This window comes from Sinocyclocheilus anshuiensis, unplaced genomic scaffold, assembly GCF_001515605.1.
Source record: "Sinocyclocheilus anshuiensis isolate Anshui unplaced genomic scaffold, SAMN03320099.WGS_v1.1 scaffold763, whole genome shotgun sequence".
In the NCBI taxonomy this organism is placed as follows: domain Eukaryota; kingdom Metazoa; phylum Chordata; class Actinopteri; order Cypriniformes; family Cyprinidae; genus Sinocyclocheilus; species Sinocyclocheilus anshuiensis.
The window spans coordinates 267,908-283,717 of NW_015548255.1; the positions used below are offsets into that span (position 1 = coordinate 267,908).

At 35.9% G+C, this 15,810-nt stretch overlaps 2 protein-coding genes across 4 annotated transcripts in view; one reads left to right on the plus strand and one right to left on the minus strand.

Annotated features, from left to right (window-relative positions):
* The window catches only part of LOC107655432 (component of inhibitor of nuclear factor kappa B kinase complex), a 27,083-nt gene that overhangs the window by 4,399 nt on the left and 6,874 nt on the right, over window positions 1–15,810 (plus strand). For 2 of the 3 annotated variants that reach the window (XM_016442919.1, XM_016442918.1), the window contains exons 3-18: window positions 9,996–10,100; window positions 10,220–10,314; window positions 10,472–10,589; window positions 10,704–10,773; window positions 10,862–10,950; window positions 11,029–11,118; window positions 11,720–11,844; window positions 11,961–12,068; window positions 12,168–12,303; window positions 12,434–12,628; window positions 12,727–12,829; window positions 13,291–13,414; window positions 13,516–13,667; window positions 13,753–13,814; window positions 14,644–14,753; window positions 14,850–14,899. In XM_016442919.1, the coding sequence (XP_016298405.1) occupies window positions 9,996–10,100; window positions 10,220–10,314; window positions 10,472–10,589; window positions 10,704–10,773; window positions 10,862–10,950; window positions 11,029–11,118; window positions 11,720–11,844; window positions 11,961–12,068; window positions 12,168–12,303; window positions 12,434–12,628; window positions 12,727–12,829; window positions 13,291–13,414; window positions 13,516–13,667; window positions 13,753–13,814; window positions 14,644–14,753; window positions 14,850–14,899 (1,732 nt within the window). Of the gene's footprint in view, window positions 1–9,384; window positions 9,763–9,995; window positions 10,101–10,219; window positions 10,315–10,471; window positions 10,590–10,703; window positions 10,774–10,861; window positions 10,951–11,028; window positions 11,119–11,719; window positions 11,845–11,960; window positions 12,069–12,167; window positions 12,304–12,433; window positions 12,629–12,726; window positions 12,830–13,290; window positions 13,415–13,515; window positions 13,668–13,752; window positions 13,815–14,643; window positions 14,754–14,849; window positions 14,900–15,810 lie in introns of those variants that run through there. The other variant, XM_016442920.1, reaches the window with a different exon arrangement.
* Window positions 1,576–5,662, minus strand: LOC107655433 (urokinase-type plasminogen activator-like). The gene is made up of 11 exons (XM_016442921.1): window positions 5,608–5,662; window positions 4,674–4,767; window positions 4,532–4,574; window positions 4,269–4,404; window positions 4,097–4,194; window positions 3,971–4,015; window positions 3,640–3,817; window positions 2,621–2,772; window positions 2,398–2,538; window positions 1,931–2,079; window positions 1,576–1,819 (listed from the first exon to the last, which is right to left on the minus strand). Exons 2-11 carry the CDS (start codon window positions 4,728–4,730, stop codon window positions 1,622–1,624), a joined length of 1,197 nt encoding a protein of 398 aa, XP_016298407.1. The 5' UTR covers window positions 4,731–4,767; window positions 5,608–5,662; the 3' UTR covers window positions 1,576–1,621.

Genomic DNA, 15,810 nt, shown 5'->3' on the forward strand with positions numbered 1-15,810 from the left:
GCAAGATGGCGGGCCGCTCTATTGGTCATTCCAAATCTGTGATTTCTAGAATATTTCAGCTTTACAATGACGCTAATTCATTCAAGTCCCCCAAAAAGGCTGGTCGTCCACGTAAGACAAATGCACGGGAAGACAGGATAATGTGTATACCCACAACTAATATTCCTTCAAATTTTGAGTGATGAAGATTAAAAATATTTCGGTATTTATATAATAATATATATATAATTAAATATATAATTTTTTGGTATTTATAGATTGTTCTCTAATTTTGATCTCCACTGTGTGTGTGTGTGTGTGTGTGTGTGTGTGTGTATAGGAGAGACCGGCTAATTGTCACTAACTAATAATAACTAACTAATATTTCTAAGGATTGGTTTATTTTAACACTCAATTTCTGTATAAACTCATACCTTAAAGTCTTGGCTGTAAAAAGGACATTTCCATCATTATTGACTATAGGAAAAAGGAACATGCTGACCTTTTGTGACAATATTCCCAATTTTACCATACAATATTTAATTACAATTAGTTTAATGGAACAAGAAAGTTTAGATTCCAAAAAAAAATAAAAAATTGAAAGAAAGAAAACAAGGAAGACATTTACTGTTCTTCCATGTTCTTCCAAACCTGAAGGACATTCTTTCTTCTGTAGAGCACAAAAGAAGATATTTCAAAGAATGTTCTCATTATAATGAAACAGCATTGGTCCCCACTGACTTCCATTGTATGGAAAAAAAATACAGAATATCTTCTTTTGTACTTTTGAACGATCCCTTTAAGGAGGCAGATGTGCACGTACTGCTAGACCATGCCTATATTTGAATAATTGAAAAAAAAATATTGCACATCATTGAGACTAACAGATGAATAATAGATGAACTAGTTAATAAATGCTTAAAAAGAATGGAAAAGGATATGAGTGAGAATTCATCAGTTGGTTGTAATTTAAAGGAATATTTATGATGATGCAAAATGAATGAATTAAATGAAAATGTGAAGAGATTTAAAGCAAGTTTAATGTCAAATAAAATGGTGTATTAATACAATGGTGTATCATAAAAATGGAAATAAGAAGAATTTTGTATTAAAGTAAATGACTGTTTTACAATCAGAGATGTGTATATACAGTATATGCAAACAAAAGGTAGATATAAATAAATAAATATGTTCGTCATACATATGGTCATGCAATAAATTAAATATTAAATAATACATTATAAATAGTAACAATAAAAAAAAAAAATGAACAAAAGAGATAATGCCCAGTCATAAAACTGATTAAAACATCTGGAAAACTACTCCTTCTTTATATATATAATTCTATCTATATATTTATTGCCACAAACTGGACCAATGGCCATGTCATTAACATCAGTAATTTTAGATCAACTTGTTCAGTCATCATTCTATGTATCCTTCATACACCTGGTATCACTATTCAATAAATGCAGGAACATGTAATTATAACACTGTCAAAGATTATTCCTATTGATTACAGTAGCTGCCGTATATAATCAAAATGGCATAAATAATTGGCACATATTCTGCACAGAATATAACATTACCCTGAGTATCTGAGCAACGGTCACATTTCTGTTGTAAAGTGACCCTGTCATAATTAATCCTTTTGTGGATACCTGGAGCCTACTGTATATTTGGGTAAACCAGTATGCATTGAGATCCAGTTGTTGTAGTTGGTGACTTTTGTGTAAACTCCTGGGTTAAACTTTTTTGAACACTCTTTTCCCCAGCTAATGATACCGAATAGGAACATGGTGTTATTTACTTCGCACACCAGAGGCCCTCCTGAGTCGCCCTGAAAGCAGAAAAACAATGAACACATTCAGATGTGTATTTATGAAGATATTTTAACTTGTCTAGGCCAAATGTCATATTTATCAATCATCAGTGAAAACTTCTGGTTTACCTGGCAAGCATCTTCCTCCCAGTCTCTACCAGCTGCGCACAACACATTTTTATTGACCTCGTCCTTGCTGTAATACTTGTTCTGGCAATCATTCTGGGAAACAAGCCTCACCTGAGCCTGTTTCAGATATCGAGAGTACTCAAAGCCTCCTTAAAAAAACAGATAAAAAGCAATGATGACATTTATGTTCATCTCATGTATTACGTAGTTCTAGTCCTGGCATTGACATTCATTGACATCCAGAGTGACAAAATGACATTACTAAAATGTCCAGCTAAATTTTTAGAGGTCCAGTACAGCATGTTGTGTCATAATCATAGGACGTCCCAGTTTGTGTTATATTTCATATCATAGATCAACTGTGGACACACCATGTTGCCCTCATATCTTGTTGTCGTAGGAAAGTGATGATTGTTATTGTTCTCGGATACACTATCTGGCTTAGCATACAGTGTGTGTCGTCTTACCCTTTTGATGTCTTCCATAGCCAGCAATCTCACAGTAGAATCCTGTAGGAAGCATCTGCTGGAAAGGGGGAATACATGCAGTTCTCACAGAGTTTGTCTTCACTGCACATTTTCCATTGCTGTCCACTATCTTCAAAAGAGCTAAAGGAAGGGATTTGCACTACTTATTATTTATGCACTCTTCTTTTAATTGCTGGAATAATAAAATATAAAGCAAACATACCAATGTCGTTATTGAAGTTTTCAGTTGTGTAATCAAAGCCCTCATGAACCACAAGTTTGCTCACGTTGAACTGCTGCTCTTTAATGGAGTCGGTTTCATTGATGGCATTCTTTCCCAGAAAGACTGAGTATCTCTTTATTTGTGTTTTCTTACTGTTCAAAACAAAGAAATAGTGACATTATATGACATGTTATTATACCACAATGCGATGACACTACATTAACTGCGTTAAGCAGTTTTATTACACGGCCTCTGGGATACTTGATTCTGAACGCAGCATTCAGCGGTCTGATATTTCGTAATATTCACGGTTGTCCATGACCAGTGTTGGGGAAAGTTACTTTTAAAAGTAATGCATTACAATATTGCGTTACTCCATAAAAAAGTAACTAATTACGTTACTTCGTTACTTTTTATGGAAAGTAATCTAGTTACTTGAAAAAAGTAATCTGATTATGTAACTTGCGTTACTTGTAATATATTACCCCCAACACTGCCCATGACAACACTGTATCTAGATAATAACTCATTGGTTTGCAATTGGCTACCCATGAATTGTGGCATTATTGCCACTTGCCAAAATGTTCTTTGCAATCTGCATGCAAGTTACCACCTAGGTTGTTTAAAAGTTGCTTATTAATTTGTTTTCTTTTTCTTTCCTCATGATTTTACTGCCACTTTGATGTCTCTTGTATCACACCGCCAACTTGTGCCATCTTGCAACTCAGTAAAAGATATTAATAGTGAAAATGACCTCAGAGAACTTGCTCACTATTACTGTAATATTGTTGAAGTGTTCGTCTTGCTGATAAGCTGATTGTTTTGTATGCTGTAGTGGACTTTTTATTCTTAGTGGAAGCTTTAAGATAATATTTGATGACTAATAAGCAGGATAATGTGCTGTCAGCATGTCATTATCACAAAATAAACCCGACAGGGTGATACAAGACCCAGATCCCAGGAGCGGACTGTGCATTTAGAAGGTCAAATTTTTTTCTGTTAACAACAGGTTGACATACCCGCCAGGGAAGCAGTGGGCTGCAGTGAGAACCCAGCATGGAGCAATAAGGGTTCCTCCACAAATTAATCCATCTCCTTTAAAGATAGCTGCAATCCAAGGCTGTGACTCAACCATTGACCTTGATCCTCCTATTATCTTTGTAATGCGGTTCAAGTGTCGCTCCCCACATGATGATTCTGAAAAATGAAGAAACATGAAGTTTGTGAGGAGAGGGAATTTTCTAGGCTTTGTAAAAGGATCCTAGTGGGGATTTTCCTTACATTTTCACTAAATGAATGAGGATTTTTGTTTAGAATGGGCAATAAAAAGTAAATCAATCAAAATTTTACCTCTGTCCTGCTTTGATGGGTCAGATTTTGGTGGACTCATGGTGGCTGCAAGAGCAAATGTAAGCCATATTAGTCAGTCTGCTATCAATATTTCACATGGCTTAAAAGAGATGGACTTCTACTTACTTGGTTTAATTTCCCTGTCGGTAATGTCACAGTATTCCCGTACATAACGATTTCTTCTCCTTACAATGCACCATGGCTGAATCCTTTTATCTGGATTCCTAAAACAGCAAAATTCAGAGTTCTCAGCCTTTTAAAAAATATATATAAAATATATAAATATAAATATAAATACCTGCAGTAGTTATGATAGCAGTTACTGAACGAGTGGTTTCTGTTTTGGAAGGAATTCCATGGTAGACATATCCGCCCACTGACTGTCACTGACACTTCGTTTTTGCTCTCCTTGCTTCCATCTAGTATGCACTTATCTGTGAAAAGAGAAAAGTCATGATTAAAACCTAGGCATTCAAATGCTAAAAATACAACCTTAATCAAATAGCATATTGTTGGAAAACTTTAATCTAATATGACAAAATCAAATTTTGTGAAATTTACCCTTTACTCGAGAAGAAGTGTTTTTTCTCCAAGGGCTTTTAATCTTAAAACAGAAATATTAATCTTAGCAGTGTGGGTAAAAAGGTTAATTCCAATTAAAGACCCTCAGTAGGAAGTAAGAATTTTTTGTTTTTCCACTTACTGCTTCAATAAAGCACAGGGTGCATGTCAACAGTAAAATCCTGAGTATACACTTCATCTTGACTGCAAACCAAGGTTTTCCTATTTTGGAGATCCTAAAATCAATTTGAAGAAGTGAGCCATATATTCATAAGAAGCATCTATAAAAGAGAAGGCACATGTTCTCTGACCACAAGCAGGGAGAATTCAAGTTAATAGGAACATTTTTAAAGTTGACAAAAAAAAAAAAACAAGTATCGCCAAGAAAATCACATGAATTTGCAAGCACTGATTCTGCAAGCAAGCATGCATACTGTATAATGGTACTTATAAGCCCACCATTGATCTGTTTTTTTTTCTATTCATCCAATCCATTAATTTTCATAGTTCATTGATCACTAATGCAACTACTCCTACAGTACCTTTGAATAAATTCTTGGCAAATTTCATACATATTACTATTATAACATGTACAGCAGCCTTTGAAAGTTCTATTTAAATTGATAATCTAATTTTGACATTTTATGAATTCTAGTTGTATCCTTATGTTTGGTTATAAAAATGTTTTACTATATAGTGCACTTACAGTCATAAAAATAAGTTATTTGTTGGCATCTATGATTCCATGAAGAACTTTAAACATTCATGGAACCTTTCCATTGTGCTAAAGGTTCTTTGCAATCAGAAGATGTTCTTTAAATTATTAAATTATTCATCACACTAAGCCTAAAATGGTTCTTTTAAGAACTATTAAGAACCCAACATGGATCTTCTATGGCATTACTTTATTTGTAAAAGTGTAAGATAAACATATTTAAATGTAATTATAATTCATTTATATCCCCACATGCAATATGTATAAATCAAGTCAATGAAAAATAGCTATATAGGCACAATATGCAAATGTAAAAGAATGAAAGCAAAGCAGATCCAGAAAAAGTGTATTTGTTGCTTACCTTTCTGGTAGTAAGCAGTTGATTTCTTGTTTGCTTGCAGATGTTGCGGTGTAGAGCTGCACTGGGCTTACTGAGCACTTGCTGTCATGTGCCTGTTAGTGTTCCTGGCTTTATAGTGACGAATCTGTGATTGGCTGAGTGGGGCCTGGCCTCAGGCAAGCTGGCACATGCGCTGTGCACTAAACAATGAGATAGTTGGCTATGCTTTCGTGGAAGCTCATATTGTGACTCATGCTAAATTACTCAAGATCTTTTCCCTTTTTCTAACACATAAAAATATTTCTAAAAGGGACTTTGCCCCAAGTACTGACAATCATTGTGGTTTTTATATTGCAGTGGCCATTTCACAGCATGTTTTGAGAATTAAGAAATATATATAAAATATCAGATACATAAAGTAGTATTTTCTGTGAAAACTAGTAAAAAAACATCTGTAAGTGTTAAGTTGTTGAGGTATAGATAATATTAAAAAACCTGCATCTTCAGATTAATTAGATATCAAAACAGATGTGTGTTGTTCGTCACATACATCTAGGTGATTCATTGTCATCAGTCATCTGTTTGCCATTGCCAGTCAATTTTTACTCAGACAATGTATTTTTAAAATCACAGAGTAATGTGGCATGATGAAATTGCATTTCTTTGTTGTTTCCTAACATCCGGAGCCATTCTCATATGTTTCTACTCTCTGTCCGTGCGTGCCACAGTTTGCATGCCTGATTTATTATAAAGTTGAAATCCCGGGTTTTATGTGATATTACTTTTTTTTTTTTAATCACTCCCATTTTTTCTCAGTCTTATTCATAGTATTATGCACCTCTGTTTTAGCTGGAATTCATCCTGTGATTAATGGGTGGGTTGTGGGGGGGTTCATGAATGAAAGAGCCAGAGGAGATGGTGTCACCTCTCTATCATCTTAAGAAATGTACAGACACACATTTCCTGTTCAACACACTACTGAACTTCCAGTGTTGCTATTGTTTGGCTTCTGTGATGATAAGATATATGATGCGTCAGCTAAATGTTTGCATCACCTCTTATGATGATGTCCATCAGGTGTAAGTGACTTCTTTCGTAGAATGCAGCATAATGTTGCCTTTTCAGAAAGTTCTTAATCTTTCCTTAATAAAGATTGCCTTAATAAAAAGTTTTAAAAAGAAAGAAAAATAAAGTTTAAATAGACTCATACTGTATGTTAAGCAGTTGGGCTGAATTCATTACAGAACTATAATACGTAGGGTCAGGGTTTGAGCTATATAGCTCTGTCTTGCAAACACTGTAATTAAATTCATATGCATGCATACTTCATATTCATCACCAGATGGGCATTTATTTAATCATTAAGATTAATATTTTTTTTCTTCCTTTTTTAAAATTCCTGTAAAGATTACATCCATTAAGAAAATATGCAGACATGTTTGACATTAGGAAATCACTTCAATAGAAGAGATTATCACTGTCCGCAGCCCATTTACTTGACCCCCTGATGCAGCCTTTATTGCTCAACTTCCTTTACAAAGACTAGATAAAGACATATTCCATTAGAATAGTTCATTTAAAATTTTAAATATAATTTAAGGTTAATTAATTGAACAAAATTAGGTTTATTCAAATAAAAAAATCATGTTTGGATAGGTCAACTGTCCAATGCTACTGATGAGATGGATTTGTACTTGCATTTTAAAGTCTTGAGCACCATCTCCTGGACATTGGAGTTAATATTTACTCATGCTTGGCCTTATCACATCACAGTGGGTCAGCTAAACCACGTTGACTTTACAGGTTAGTTTTAGATCTGTTTCCATATCTATCAGCTATAAATACAAAATAACATCTAAAAAAAAAAGCAAGCCGTTGAACAGATTTTTTTTTAAAGGGGTCATAAAGGGGATGTTGCTAAAAAGAACATTATGTTGTGTATGTGGTGTAATGCAATGTGTTTATGCGGTTTAAGGTTAAAAAAACACATTATTTTTCACATACTGTACATTATTGTTTCTCCTCTATGCCCCACCTTTCTGAAACGCGTCGATTTTTACTAAGCTCATCGTTCTGAAAAGCGAGGTGTACGCTGATTGGCCAGCTATCCAGTGCGTTGTGATTGGCTGGTTTGAGACTTTAGTCCTTGCAACTTTAGGGATCTTATCTGTTCACGAGCAGCTTATAACACTCCAAAGAGAAATGAAAATTTGAAATTGCATCATGACCCCTTTAAAGGTAATCTGGGAATCTGGGGTAAAATGCACAACAAAAACACATCTATGAACCACGGATGTCATCATTACCTTTTTTTTAAACAGGAAAAGACTCACTGAGATTAAAATCTCTTTTCCAGGAGTGTCCTGGCCAAGATAGGCAGCTATAGTTTGCATATACAAATAATCAACATAGTTACAACATACATTACAAAAACCAAACATATAACCGGTTAAAAACAATTACACACCATTAAGTTGCTCTCTAGATTACATAATAAAGACTTAAATTAATTATAAGACACCAAGTTTTGTAACTTCATCTGCTTTTGGATGAGATTCCAATCGGAAGTGGCAGCATATTTAAAAGAGGTTTTACCAAGCTCAGTTCTGACAAGGGGCACACAAAGATTATAATTTGATTAAGAACGTAATGAATCATTTTCAAACAAAGTCCTTTGTATGAGACAACAGAGATAAGTTGGCAAAATGACCCAAAATTGCCTTATATATCAACAGATGCCAATGCATTTTTCTCCAAAAACTCAAAGAAGGCCATGCATGTCTTTTATATAATTCACAATGATGAGTTGAAAATTTACAATCAGTTATAAATTTCAGAGCACCTTGTTACAAAGCATCCAAGGAGGAGAGAAGAAGGTAAGAGTAAGAGGGGCATGTTGATAAACTCCATCCCTGTAATCGAGAACCGGTAGAAACGTAGCAGACACTAATATAAGAAAGAAATTCCTAGAAAGCTTCTTGTGAAGAATAAAAATTAATAAAAGAACAGAAATAAAAGAACAGAATTATTCATACTCAAAAGTGTGAAGTGAGGCAAGGCTGCAGTTTGAACATCTGTCACTTAACATCTAACAAACATCCGACTTAGAGCAGTACTCATGAGCAAAACCAAATCAGAATAAATGAAATCATAAAAGCTACTAAATGCATATTTTGTTCATTAGATAAACTTGAGTACAAATCTAAATAAACTGGAATGTTATCAGGCCCTAAATACAAAATAAAGTGGCAGAATAGCCTATCTCTTCACTGTCAAAGATACAAAGTAGAGAGAGAGAGATCATAGTCTTAAAAAAGACACAGACAAACTTTCCTAAGAAAGTATTGTCACTGTGACCCTATGAGGCTGAGACACATTTCACTTGTCTCTTCACTGTAAAAAGAGATATAGCCTAAGAAAGAAATTCCTAGAAAGATTTTTTCACATTTTTTCAAAACTCATACAAAAATGGTGGAAGCAGCATCTATCTATCTATCTATCTATCTATCGTAATTACATTTTCTCTTATTTTATTTGACTTTTTATGAATTGTTTATCCAATGATTCGTATAGAACGAACACATTTGCGTCACTGGAGTTACTTTCACAACCAACGGGTACCATTTTCTCAAGGTCCTCGCTGACTACGCTGACTTGAGATCAGCACCACGAACTTTGTTTTAGCTTTCGTTATATGGCATGGGCCATGACCAACTGATCCTAGATCAGCGCTGATGAAACCCAGGCGGCTCCTAACGCACCGCGCATGCGCTGACATTGTTTCGCTTTTGACTGGAGTAGCAGCTGACTGGCGTGGCCGCCGTCAACAACAGTTATCACTCAAGTGCGCCAGTCAGCGCTACTGTATCCAATCAGCATTTTAGGGCAGCAAGATTTAGTTGTTTTGATTTTCTGGTGCTCTCTGGTCCTCGTTTTACCGTGCCTGGTGTTATGGAAAGCTGACATTTGGGGATTTGTAAGACTGCAGGCTAACAGTTCAATACATCGAGTTGTTTACGCGTAGCTAGTTAGCAAATCTGACATCCGACTCGTTTAAGGATGAAATGAATAGCTTTGTTGTTTGCTATGGATTAATACGCTCGTTTGACAGGTCCCACAGTTTTCCACATCGGATGTGGTCGATTCATGCAAGTTAGAAACGCAAACTGACGCAAGGTAAGTCGCTACCGGCTGACACTTTGGATTAGCTCGCCTGCTAGCTGTGTCACCATATCTAAGTAAATATTATGTCAGAAATTAAAGGTTTCGCTTATGAACCATCATCTACGCTATCTACAGTATAGAAGTCTCTCTTTAAGGCCCACATCCTAATCAAGCACGAGTAGCTGTCATAGTGTTGAAAGCAGCCATTATAAATGTCTGATGAGGTGTATTACTGCTGAGTGCAGATGGAGAAACCCCCTTTCAGACAGAATCAGCTCTGTGGGTCATGGCTTATGAAGGAGAGGCTGGGAACAGGAGGATTTGGACATGTCTACCTTTATCAGAATGAGGTATTGCTCTTCCTTTGATGTTACTCTTAACTACTGTTGATGTGAAAATGTTTTGTTTCCTTTGCTTAAATGTAAAGACAAAGAAAATGGTAGTTTCTTAATACTGTAATATCTTGCAGGAAACCTCAGAAAAAATTGCTGTGAAGCTCTGTCGCCTTGAACTTAATGCAAAAAACAAAGTCAGGTGGAGTCGAGAGATCCAGATTATGAAAAAGTGTGTAAATCTATGGCAATCAAATTTTTTACTTTTTTTTTTATTTTTTTTATATTGTTCACAATATGTTGTTATTAAAACATGTTTCATGTAAATATTTTATTTATTTTATGTATACATACATAATTAAAAATGTTTTTTTTCCCCAACTTGTCAGGATGAAGCACCTTAATGTGGTGACCGCAAAGGATGTACCCGAGGAGATGATGCACATTGCCTTGAATGATTTACCGCTTTTAGCTATGGAATACTGTTCCAAGGGAGACCTTCGAAAGGTGTGTGTGTGTGTGTGTGAGTGTGACAGGGGCCTTTTCTTTGCATCATGTCTCATGTGCCCTCTGTTGACATTTTTACTAACTCATTTCTGTTCTTTGTATTGCATCTTGTAGTTACTCAGCAAACCAGAAAATTGTTGTGGGTTAAAAGAGAGTGAGGTGTTGGCTCTACTCAATGATGTTGGTAATGTGTCTCTTTAAAACTGTTATTAGTACTTCTATTGTCGATCGCTAAGGGTGGTAAATAAAACAGCATGTTTTATATTCAACAGGTTCTGGAATCCAGTACCTCCATGAGAATAAGATCATTCACCGAGATCTCAAGCCAGAGAATATTGTGCTACAAGATATCAATGGAAAGGTATTTTCTATTCAGTAGTTTGATTCTTGTTATGTAGACATACTTTTTCCAACCAAACGTTTTTTTATGTTTATGCAGCTCGTCCACAAGATAATCGACCTTGGCTATGCCAAAGACCTAGACCAGGGGAGCCTATGTACTTCATTTGTGGGGACTTTACAATATCTGGTATGTCTTTGCATTCATCAGCGCTATGAAAAGGCAGTTATCACAATAAGTCAACATACACTACCATTTGAAAGTTTGGGGTCAGTACGAAGTTTTTGTTGTTGTTGAAATTAATTAATACTTTTCTTTAGTAATGATGCATTAAATGAATGGTTCACACACACATTAAATTGCTGTAGTCATTTACTCGCCCTCCACTTGTTTATTTTGATGAATGTTGGTAACATTAGTTGACAGTAGTCATAGACCTCCATAGTGTTTTTTTCCATACTATGGAAGTCAGCGGCTACTGTCAACTTGAGGTTGAGTAAATGATGACAGAATTTTTCTATTTTTGGGTGAACTATCCCTTTAAATTCAACAAAAGTGACAGTAAAAACATTTATAATGTTACAACAAAAAAGTATATTTTATATACCTGCTGTTCTGTTGAACTTCCTATTCATCGAAGAATCCAGAAAAAATTTATTATGGTTTCTACAAAAATACTAAGCAGAACAATTGTTTTCAACATTGATAATAATAAGAAATGTTTCTTAAGCACCATATCAGCATATTAGAATGATTTCTGAAGGGTAATGTGACATCTTGTTTGTTTCAGGCTCCAGAGCTGTTTGAAGGCAAGTCGTACACAGTCACTGTGGACTATTGGAGCTTTGGCCCCATGATCTTTGAGTGCTACTGTGGATTTCGGCCATTTCTTCACAATCTCCAGCCTGTGCAGTGGTACGTGTCCTGATAACCTACATATTAATTAGGTCACAATGCTTGTATCTTACCTTCACAAGGAATACATTCAAACAGTCAAATGACAACATATTTGCTTTTTTTTTCATTATTAGGACAAGCAAAGTGCGAAACAAAGGTCCTAAGGACATAATGGCTGTAGAAGACATGAATGGCGAGGTCCGCTTTTCCACCCACCTTCCATACCCGAACAATCTGAGCAGGTAGCCTTTATACAAACCAAAAGACCTTGCACCATAATTTTTGTTACTATTTTTTTTTTTCTGGGTCTCTGAGTTGACTAGTTGTTTTTGGTACTGCAGGACACTACTGGAGCCCTTGGAGGGGTTGCTACAGCTGATGCTCAAGTGGGATCCAGTACAGAGGGGAGGAGGATTGAATCCAGACGCAAAGCAGCCCCAATGCTTTGCTCTTTTAGATCAAATACTGAACATGAAGGTTTGACATTGGCATTATTGCATCATTTAATTAGAATGTTACATCATTGGGCAATCAGTTTTCTTTTGTAATAATGCAAAATAGTCAAAGATAGGCAGAAAAATGAGCTGAAGCATGATTTATTTTGTAGGTTGTGCACATCTTAAACATGACTACGACCCAGGTTCACTCATTTCTGCTTAGCCCAGATGAAGGGCTTCACTCTCTGCAACAGAGGATTGAGACCGAGACCAAAATCGAACTTTTGAATCAAGAACTTCTGCAGGAAACAGGAGTCATGTTAGATCCCAGGAAACCTGCTGCACAGTGTGTGTTAGATGGAGTAGTAAGTATTTTTTGGCCTTTTGAATGTGTTCTCATTCTCTAAAAGTACATTTTGGTAAATCAGCAGCAATTTATTACCCTTTTTATTTAAAATTTCAGAGAGGATGGGACAGCTACATTGTATATCTGTTTGACAAGAGTTTGACCAAGTACTCAGGACCTCTAACAGCTAGAACACTTCCTGAGAGTGTGAACTTTATCGGTAAGAATTGAATGATTAATGTGCCATTTCTATGGATAGTTTGTTCATTTAAATATGCTTGAGGGAGGTTGTACTTTCTACTTTGGATTAATGTTTATTTAGTTTTTTTTCCCAAGTTGTTTCCCAAAGAACTTTAAAGTCTCCACCCATTTCATTTTTCTGTTTAAGTACGAGAAACCAAAACTCAGCTCCCTCTGAGTACCCTCAAAAAGGTTTGGGGTGAGGCGGTGAGCTACATTTGTGGCCTCAGAGAAGACTACAGCCGCCTCTTCCAGGGCCAACGTGCAGCCATGTACGTGCTTTATATTATCATGCTAATAAATGTATATAGCTTGTGTTTTGGGACTTTCCCTGCTCAAAATTGTACTTTCTACTTTGGATTAATGTTTATTCAGTTTTTTTTCCCAAGTTGTTTCCCAAAGAACTTTAAAGTCTCCATCCATTTCATTTTTCTGTTTAAGTGCGAGAAACCAAAACTCAGCTCCCTCTGAGTACCCTCAAAAAGGTTTGGGGTGAGGCGGTGAGCTACATTTGTGGCCTCAGAGAAGACTACAGCCGCCTCTTCCAGGGCCAACGTGCAGCCATGTACGTGCTTTATATTATCATGCTAATAAATGTATATAGCTTGTGTTTTGGGACTTTCCCTGCTCAAAATTCAATGTTTATTTCGGTTTGTGTGTCTTTAGGTTGAGCCTTCTCCGCTACAACACCAACCTTACAAGATATAAGAACATGATGTTCTCCTTTTCGCAGCAGCTCAAAGCAAAGCTTTACTTTTTTAAGAGCAGCATACAGTACGACTTGGAGAAGTACGGTGATCAGATGCAGTACGGCATATGTACGTTTTATTGTGCTTAAATTCCTTGAATAGTCAAATATTGCATTAGTGATGATAATTTAAAACAACCTTTTTCTTTCTGAAGCCTCTGAAAAGATGCTGAAGGCTTGGCAGGAAAATGAAGAGAAGGCTGCTGCATTTGTACAGGTGAAGGGGATAAATTATATGCATTTGTTTTGAAACCTAACTGCTCATCCAAATGTGATGAGACACGGGGCAACTTTTTGAGCAAAGTTGCTGAGCAGTCTTGCCATCAATGGGCAACCAGGTGAGACACAGGGCCCACGACCAATCCAGATAGAAATTTGTTGCCCATTCTTAATGGGAAAGTGCTCAAGCAACATCGCTTGGCAACATTGCCCAACTACATTGTCCCGTGTATCATCACCTTTAGTATTCTTCATGTCACATCATAGAAATGTAGCACACTATCGTTCAAATGTTTGGGGTCAGAAAGATTTTTTTCTGTGTTTTTTTTAAAGAACTCTTATGCTCATCAAAGCTGTATTTATTTAATTGAAATACAGTAACAGCAGTAATATTTTGAAATATTACAATTTAAAATAAATGTTTTCTATTTTTGATCTAATTTAAAATGTTATTTATTCCTGTGATGGCAAATCAAAATTTTCAGCAGTCATTAATCCAGTCTTCATGATCACATGATTCTTCAGAAATCATTCTAATATGCTGATCTTGGTGCGCAAAACATTTCATATTATGAATATTGTGAAAAGGTGTTTAATAATATAATATTTTATGGAAACTTTTTTTTCCAGGATTCTTTAATACATTTATTTGAAATAAAATTATTTTGTAACATTGTAAATGTCTTTATTGACACTAGCATCTTTGCTGATTAAAAGTTTTAATTTCTTTCAAAAACATTTTTTTGAGCAGTAGTGCATGTCAATTTATTGCCATGTGGGATGGCATTGTTTTAGCAATGACTTACAGGCTCTGTTTGCTTTTAAAGGTGGCAGAGATCGGCCATCTGGATGAGGAAATAATGGCTTTGCACTCAGAAATTGTTGAGCTTCAGAGAAGTCCTTATGCTCGTCGACAAGGAGACGTCATGGAGCAACTGTAAGTTCATTCTTTCAGTGATGTTGTGTGAATTTTCTCAGCATAGATGCCTCTACCATCTTGAACCTTTTGTATTGAAATCGTGTCTCATCACAGGCAAGAAAGAGCAATTGAACTCTACAGACAATTGAAGGCAAAATGCAAAAGTAAGTGCAATCCCGTCTTGCATGCTCATAAGCAGAGTTGGGTATAACGCGTTACTGTAATCTAATGATTTTTTTCTGGTAACGCAGTAATGTAATGCATTACATTTTAAATTTGTGTAATTTGATTACAGTTACTAAAGTCAATATAATTACGTTACTTGCGTTACAAATGTAGTGTTAAGAAGAAAAAAAATGTATATGCCTTTTAAAATCACGTTTTGCGCGGGTTTGACGGAGGCACCAGCGCGATCACTTGCATTTATTCCTGATAACAGCGAAAAGAACTTAAAATGCTCCACCATTTTTGATCATACATATAAGTGTAATACATCATTTGAATCTGTGAAGGGTCTACTTTTATTTGTGTACACTCACAAAAAACAATCAAAAGATTGTGCTTTTGTAAAATAAAGAAAATAAACAGGGTTCGCTTTCAGCCGTCTCAGTCTCCGCGAACTTCTTTCTGAAACGCATCACTAAAATGAACCAAAACTCAGCAAATACTTCACACACAGACATGAGAAACATATCTATGGAAAGCTTGAAGTGTCTAGTTTTAAAGGGGTGGTTCACTGGTTTTTTTTCCTAGGCTTGATTGTGTTTATGGGGTGCAGCCTAACATGTGTTAATGCTTCGTTTTTTTTAAAACGTATTATTTTTCACATAATTTACCTTTATTCCACACCGCTCTGTCCCTTCTCTGAGAAAGGGGCTGATCATTTCCTTCTTTTATGAAGGCCCTTCCTCAGAAATAGGCTATGGGCTCTGATTGGTTAGCTAGCCCAGTGTGTTGTGATTGGCTAAACCGCCTCAAGTGCGCATCTATAACGTCCCGCCCCTTACCTCGGCGGCATGTGCTCCGGTTGTATTGTAAACAACGGCGTCGTTAATATCGCTTATCAGTTTGAGCC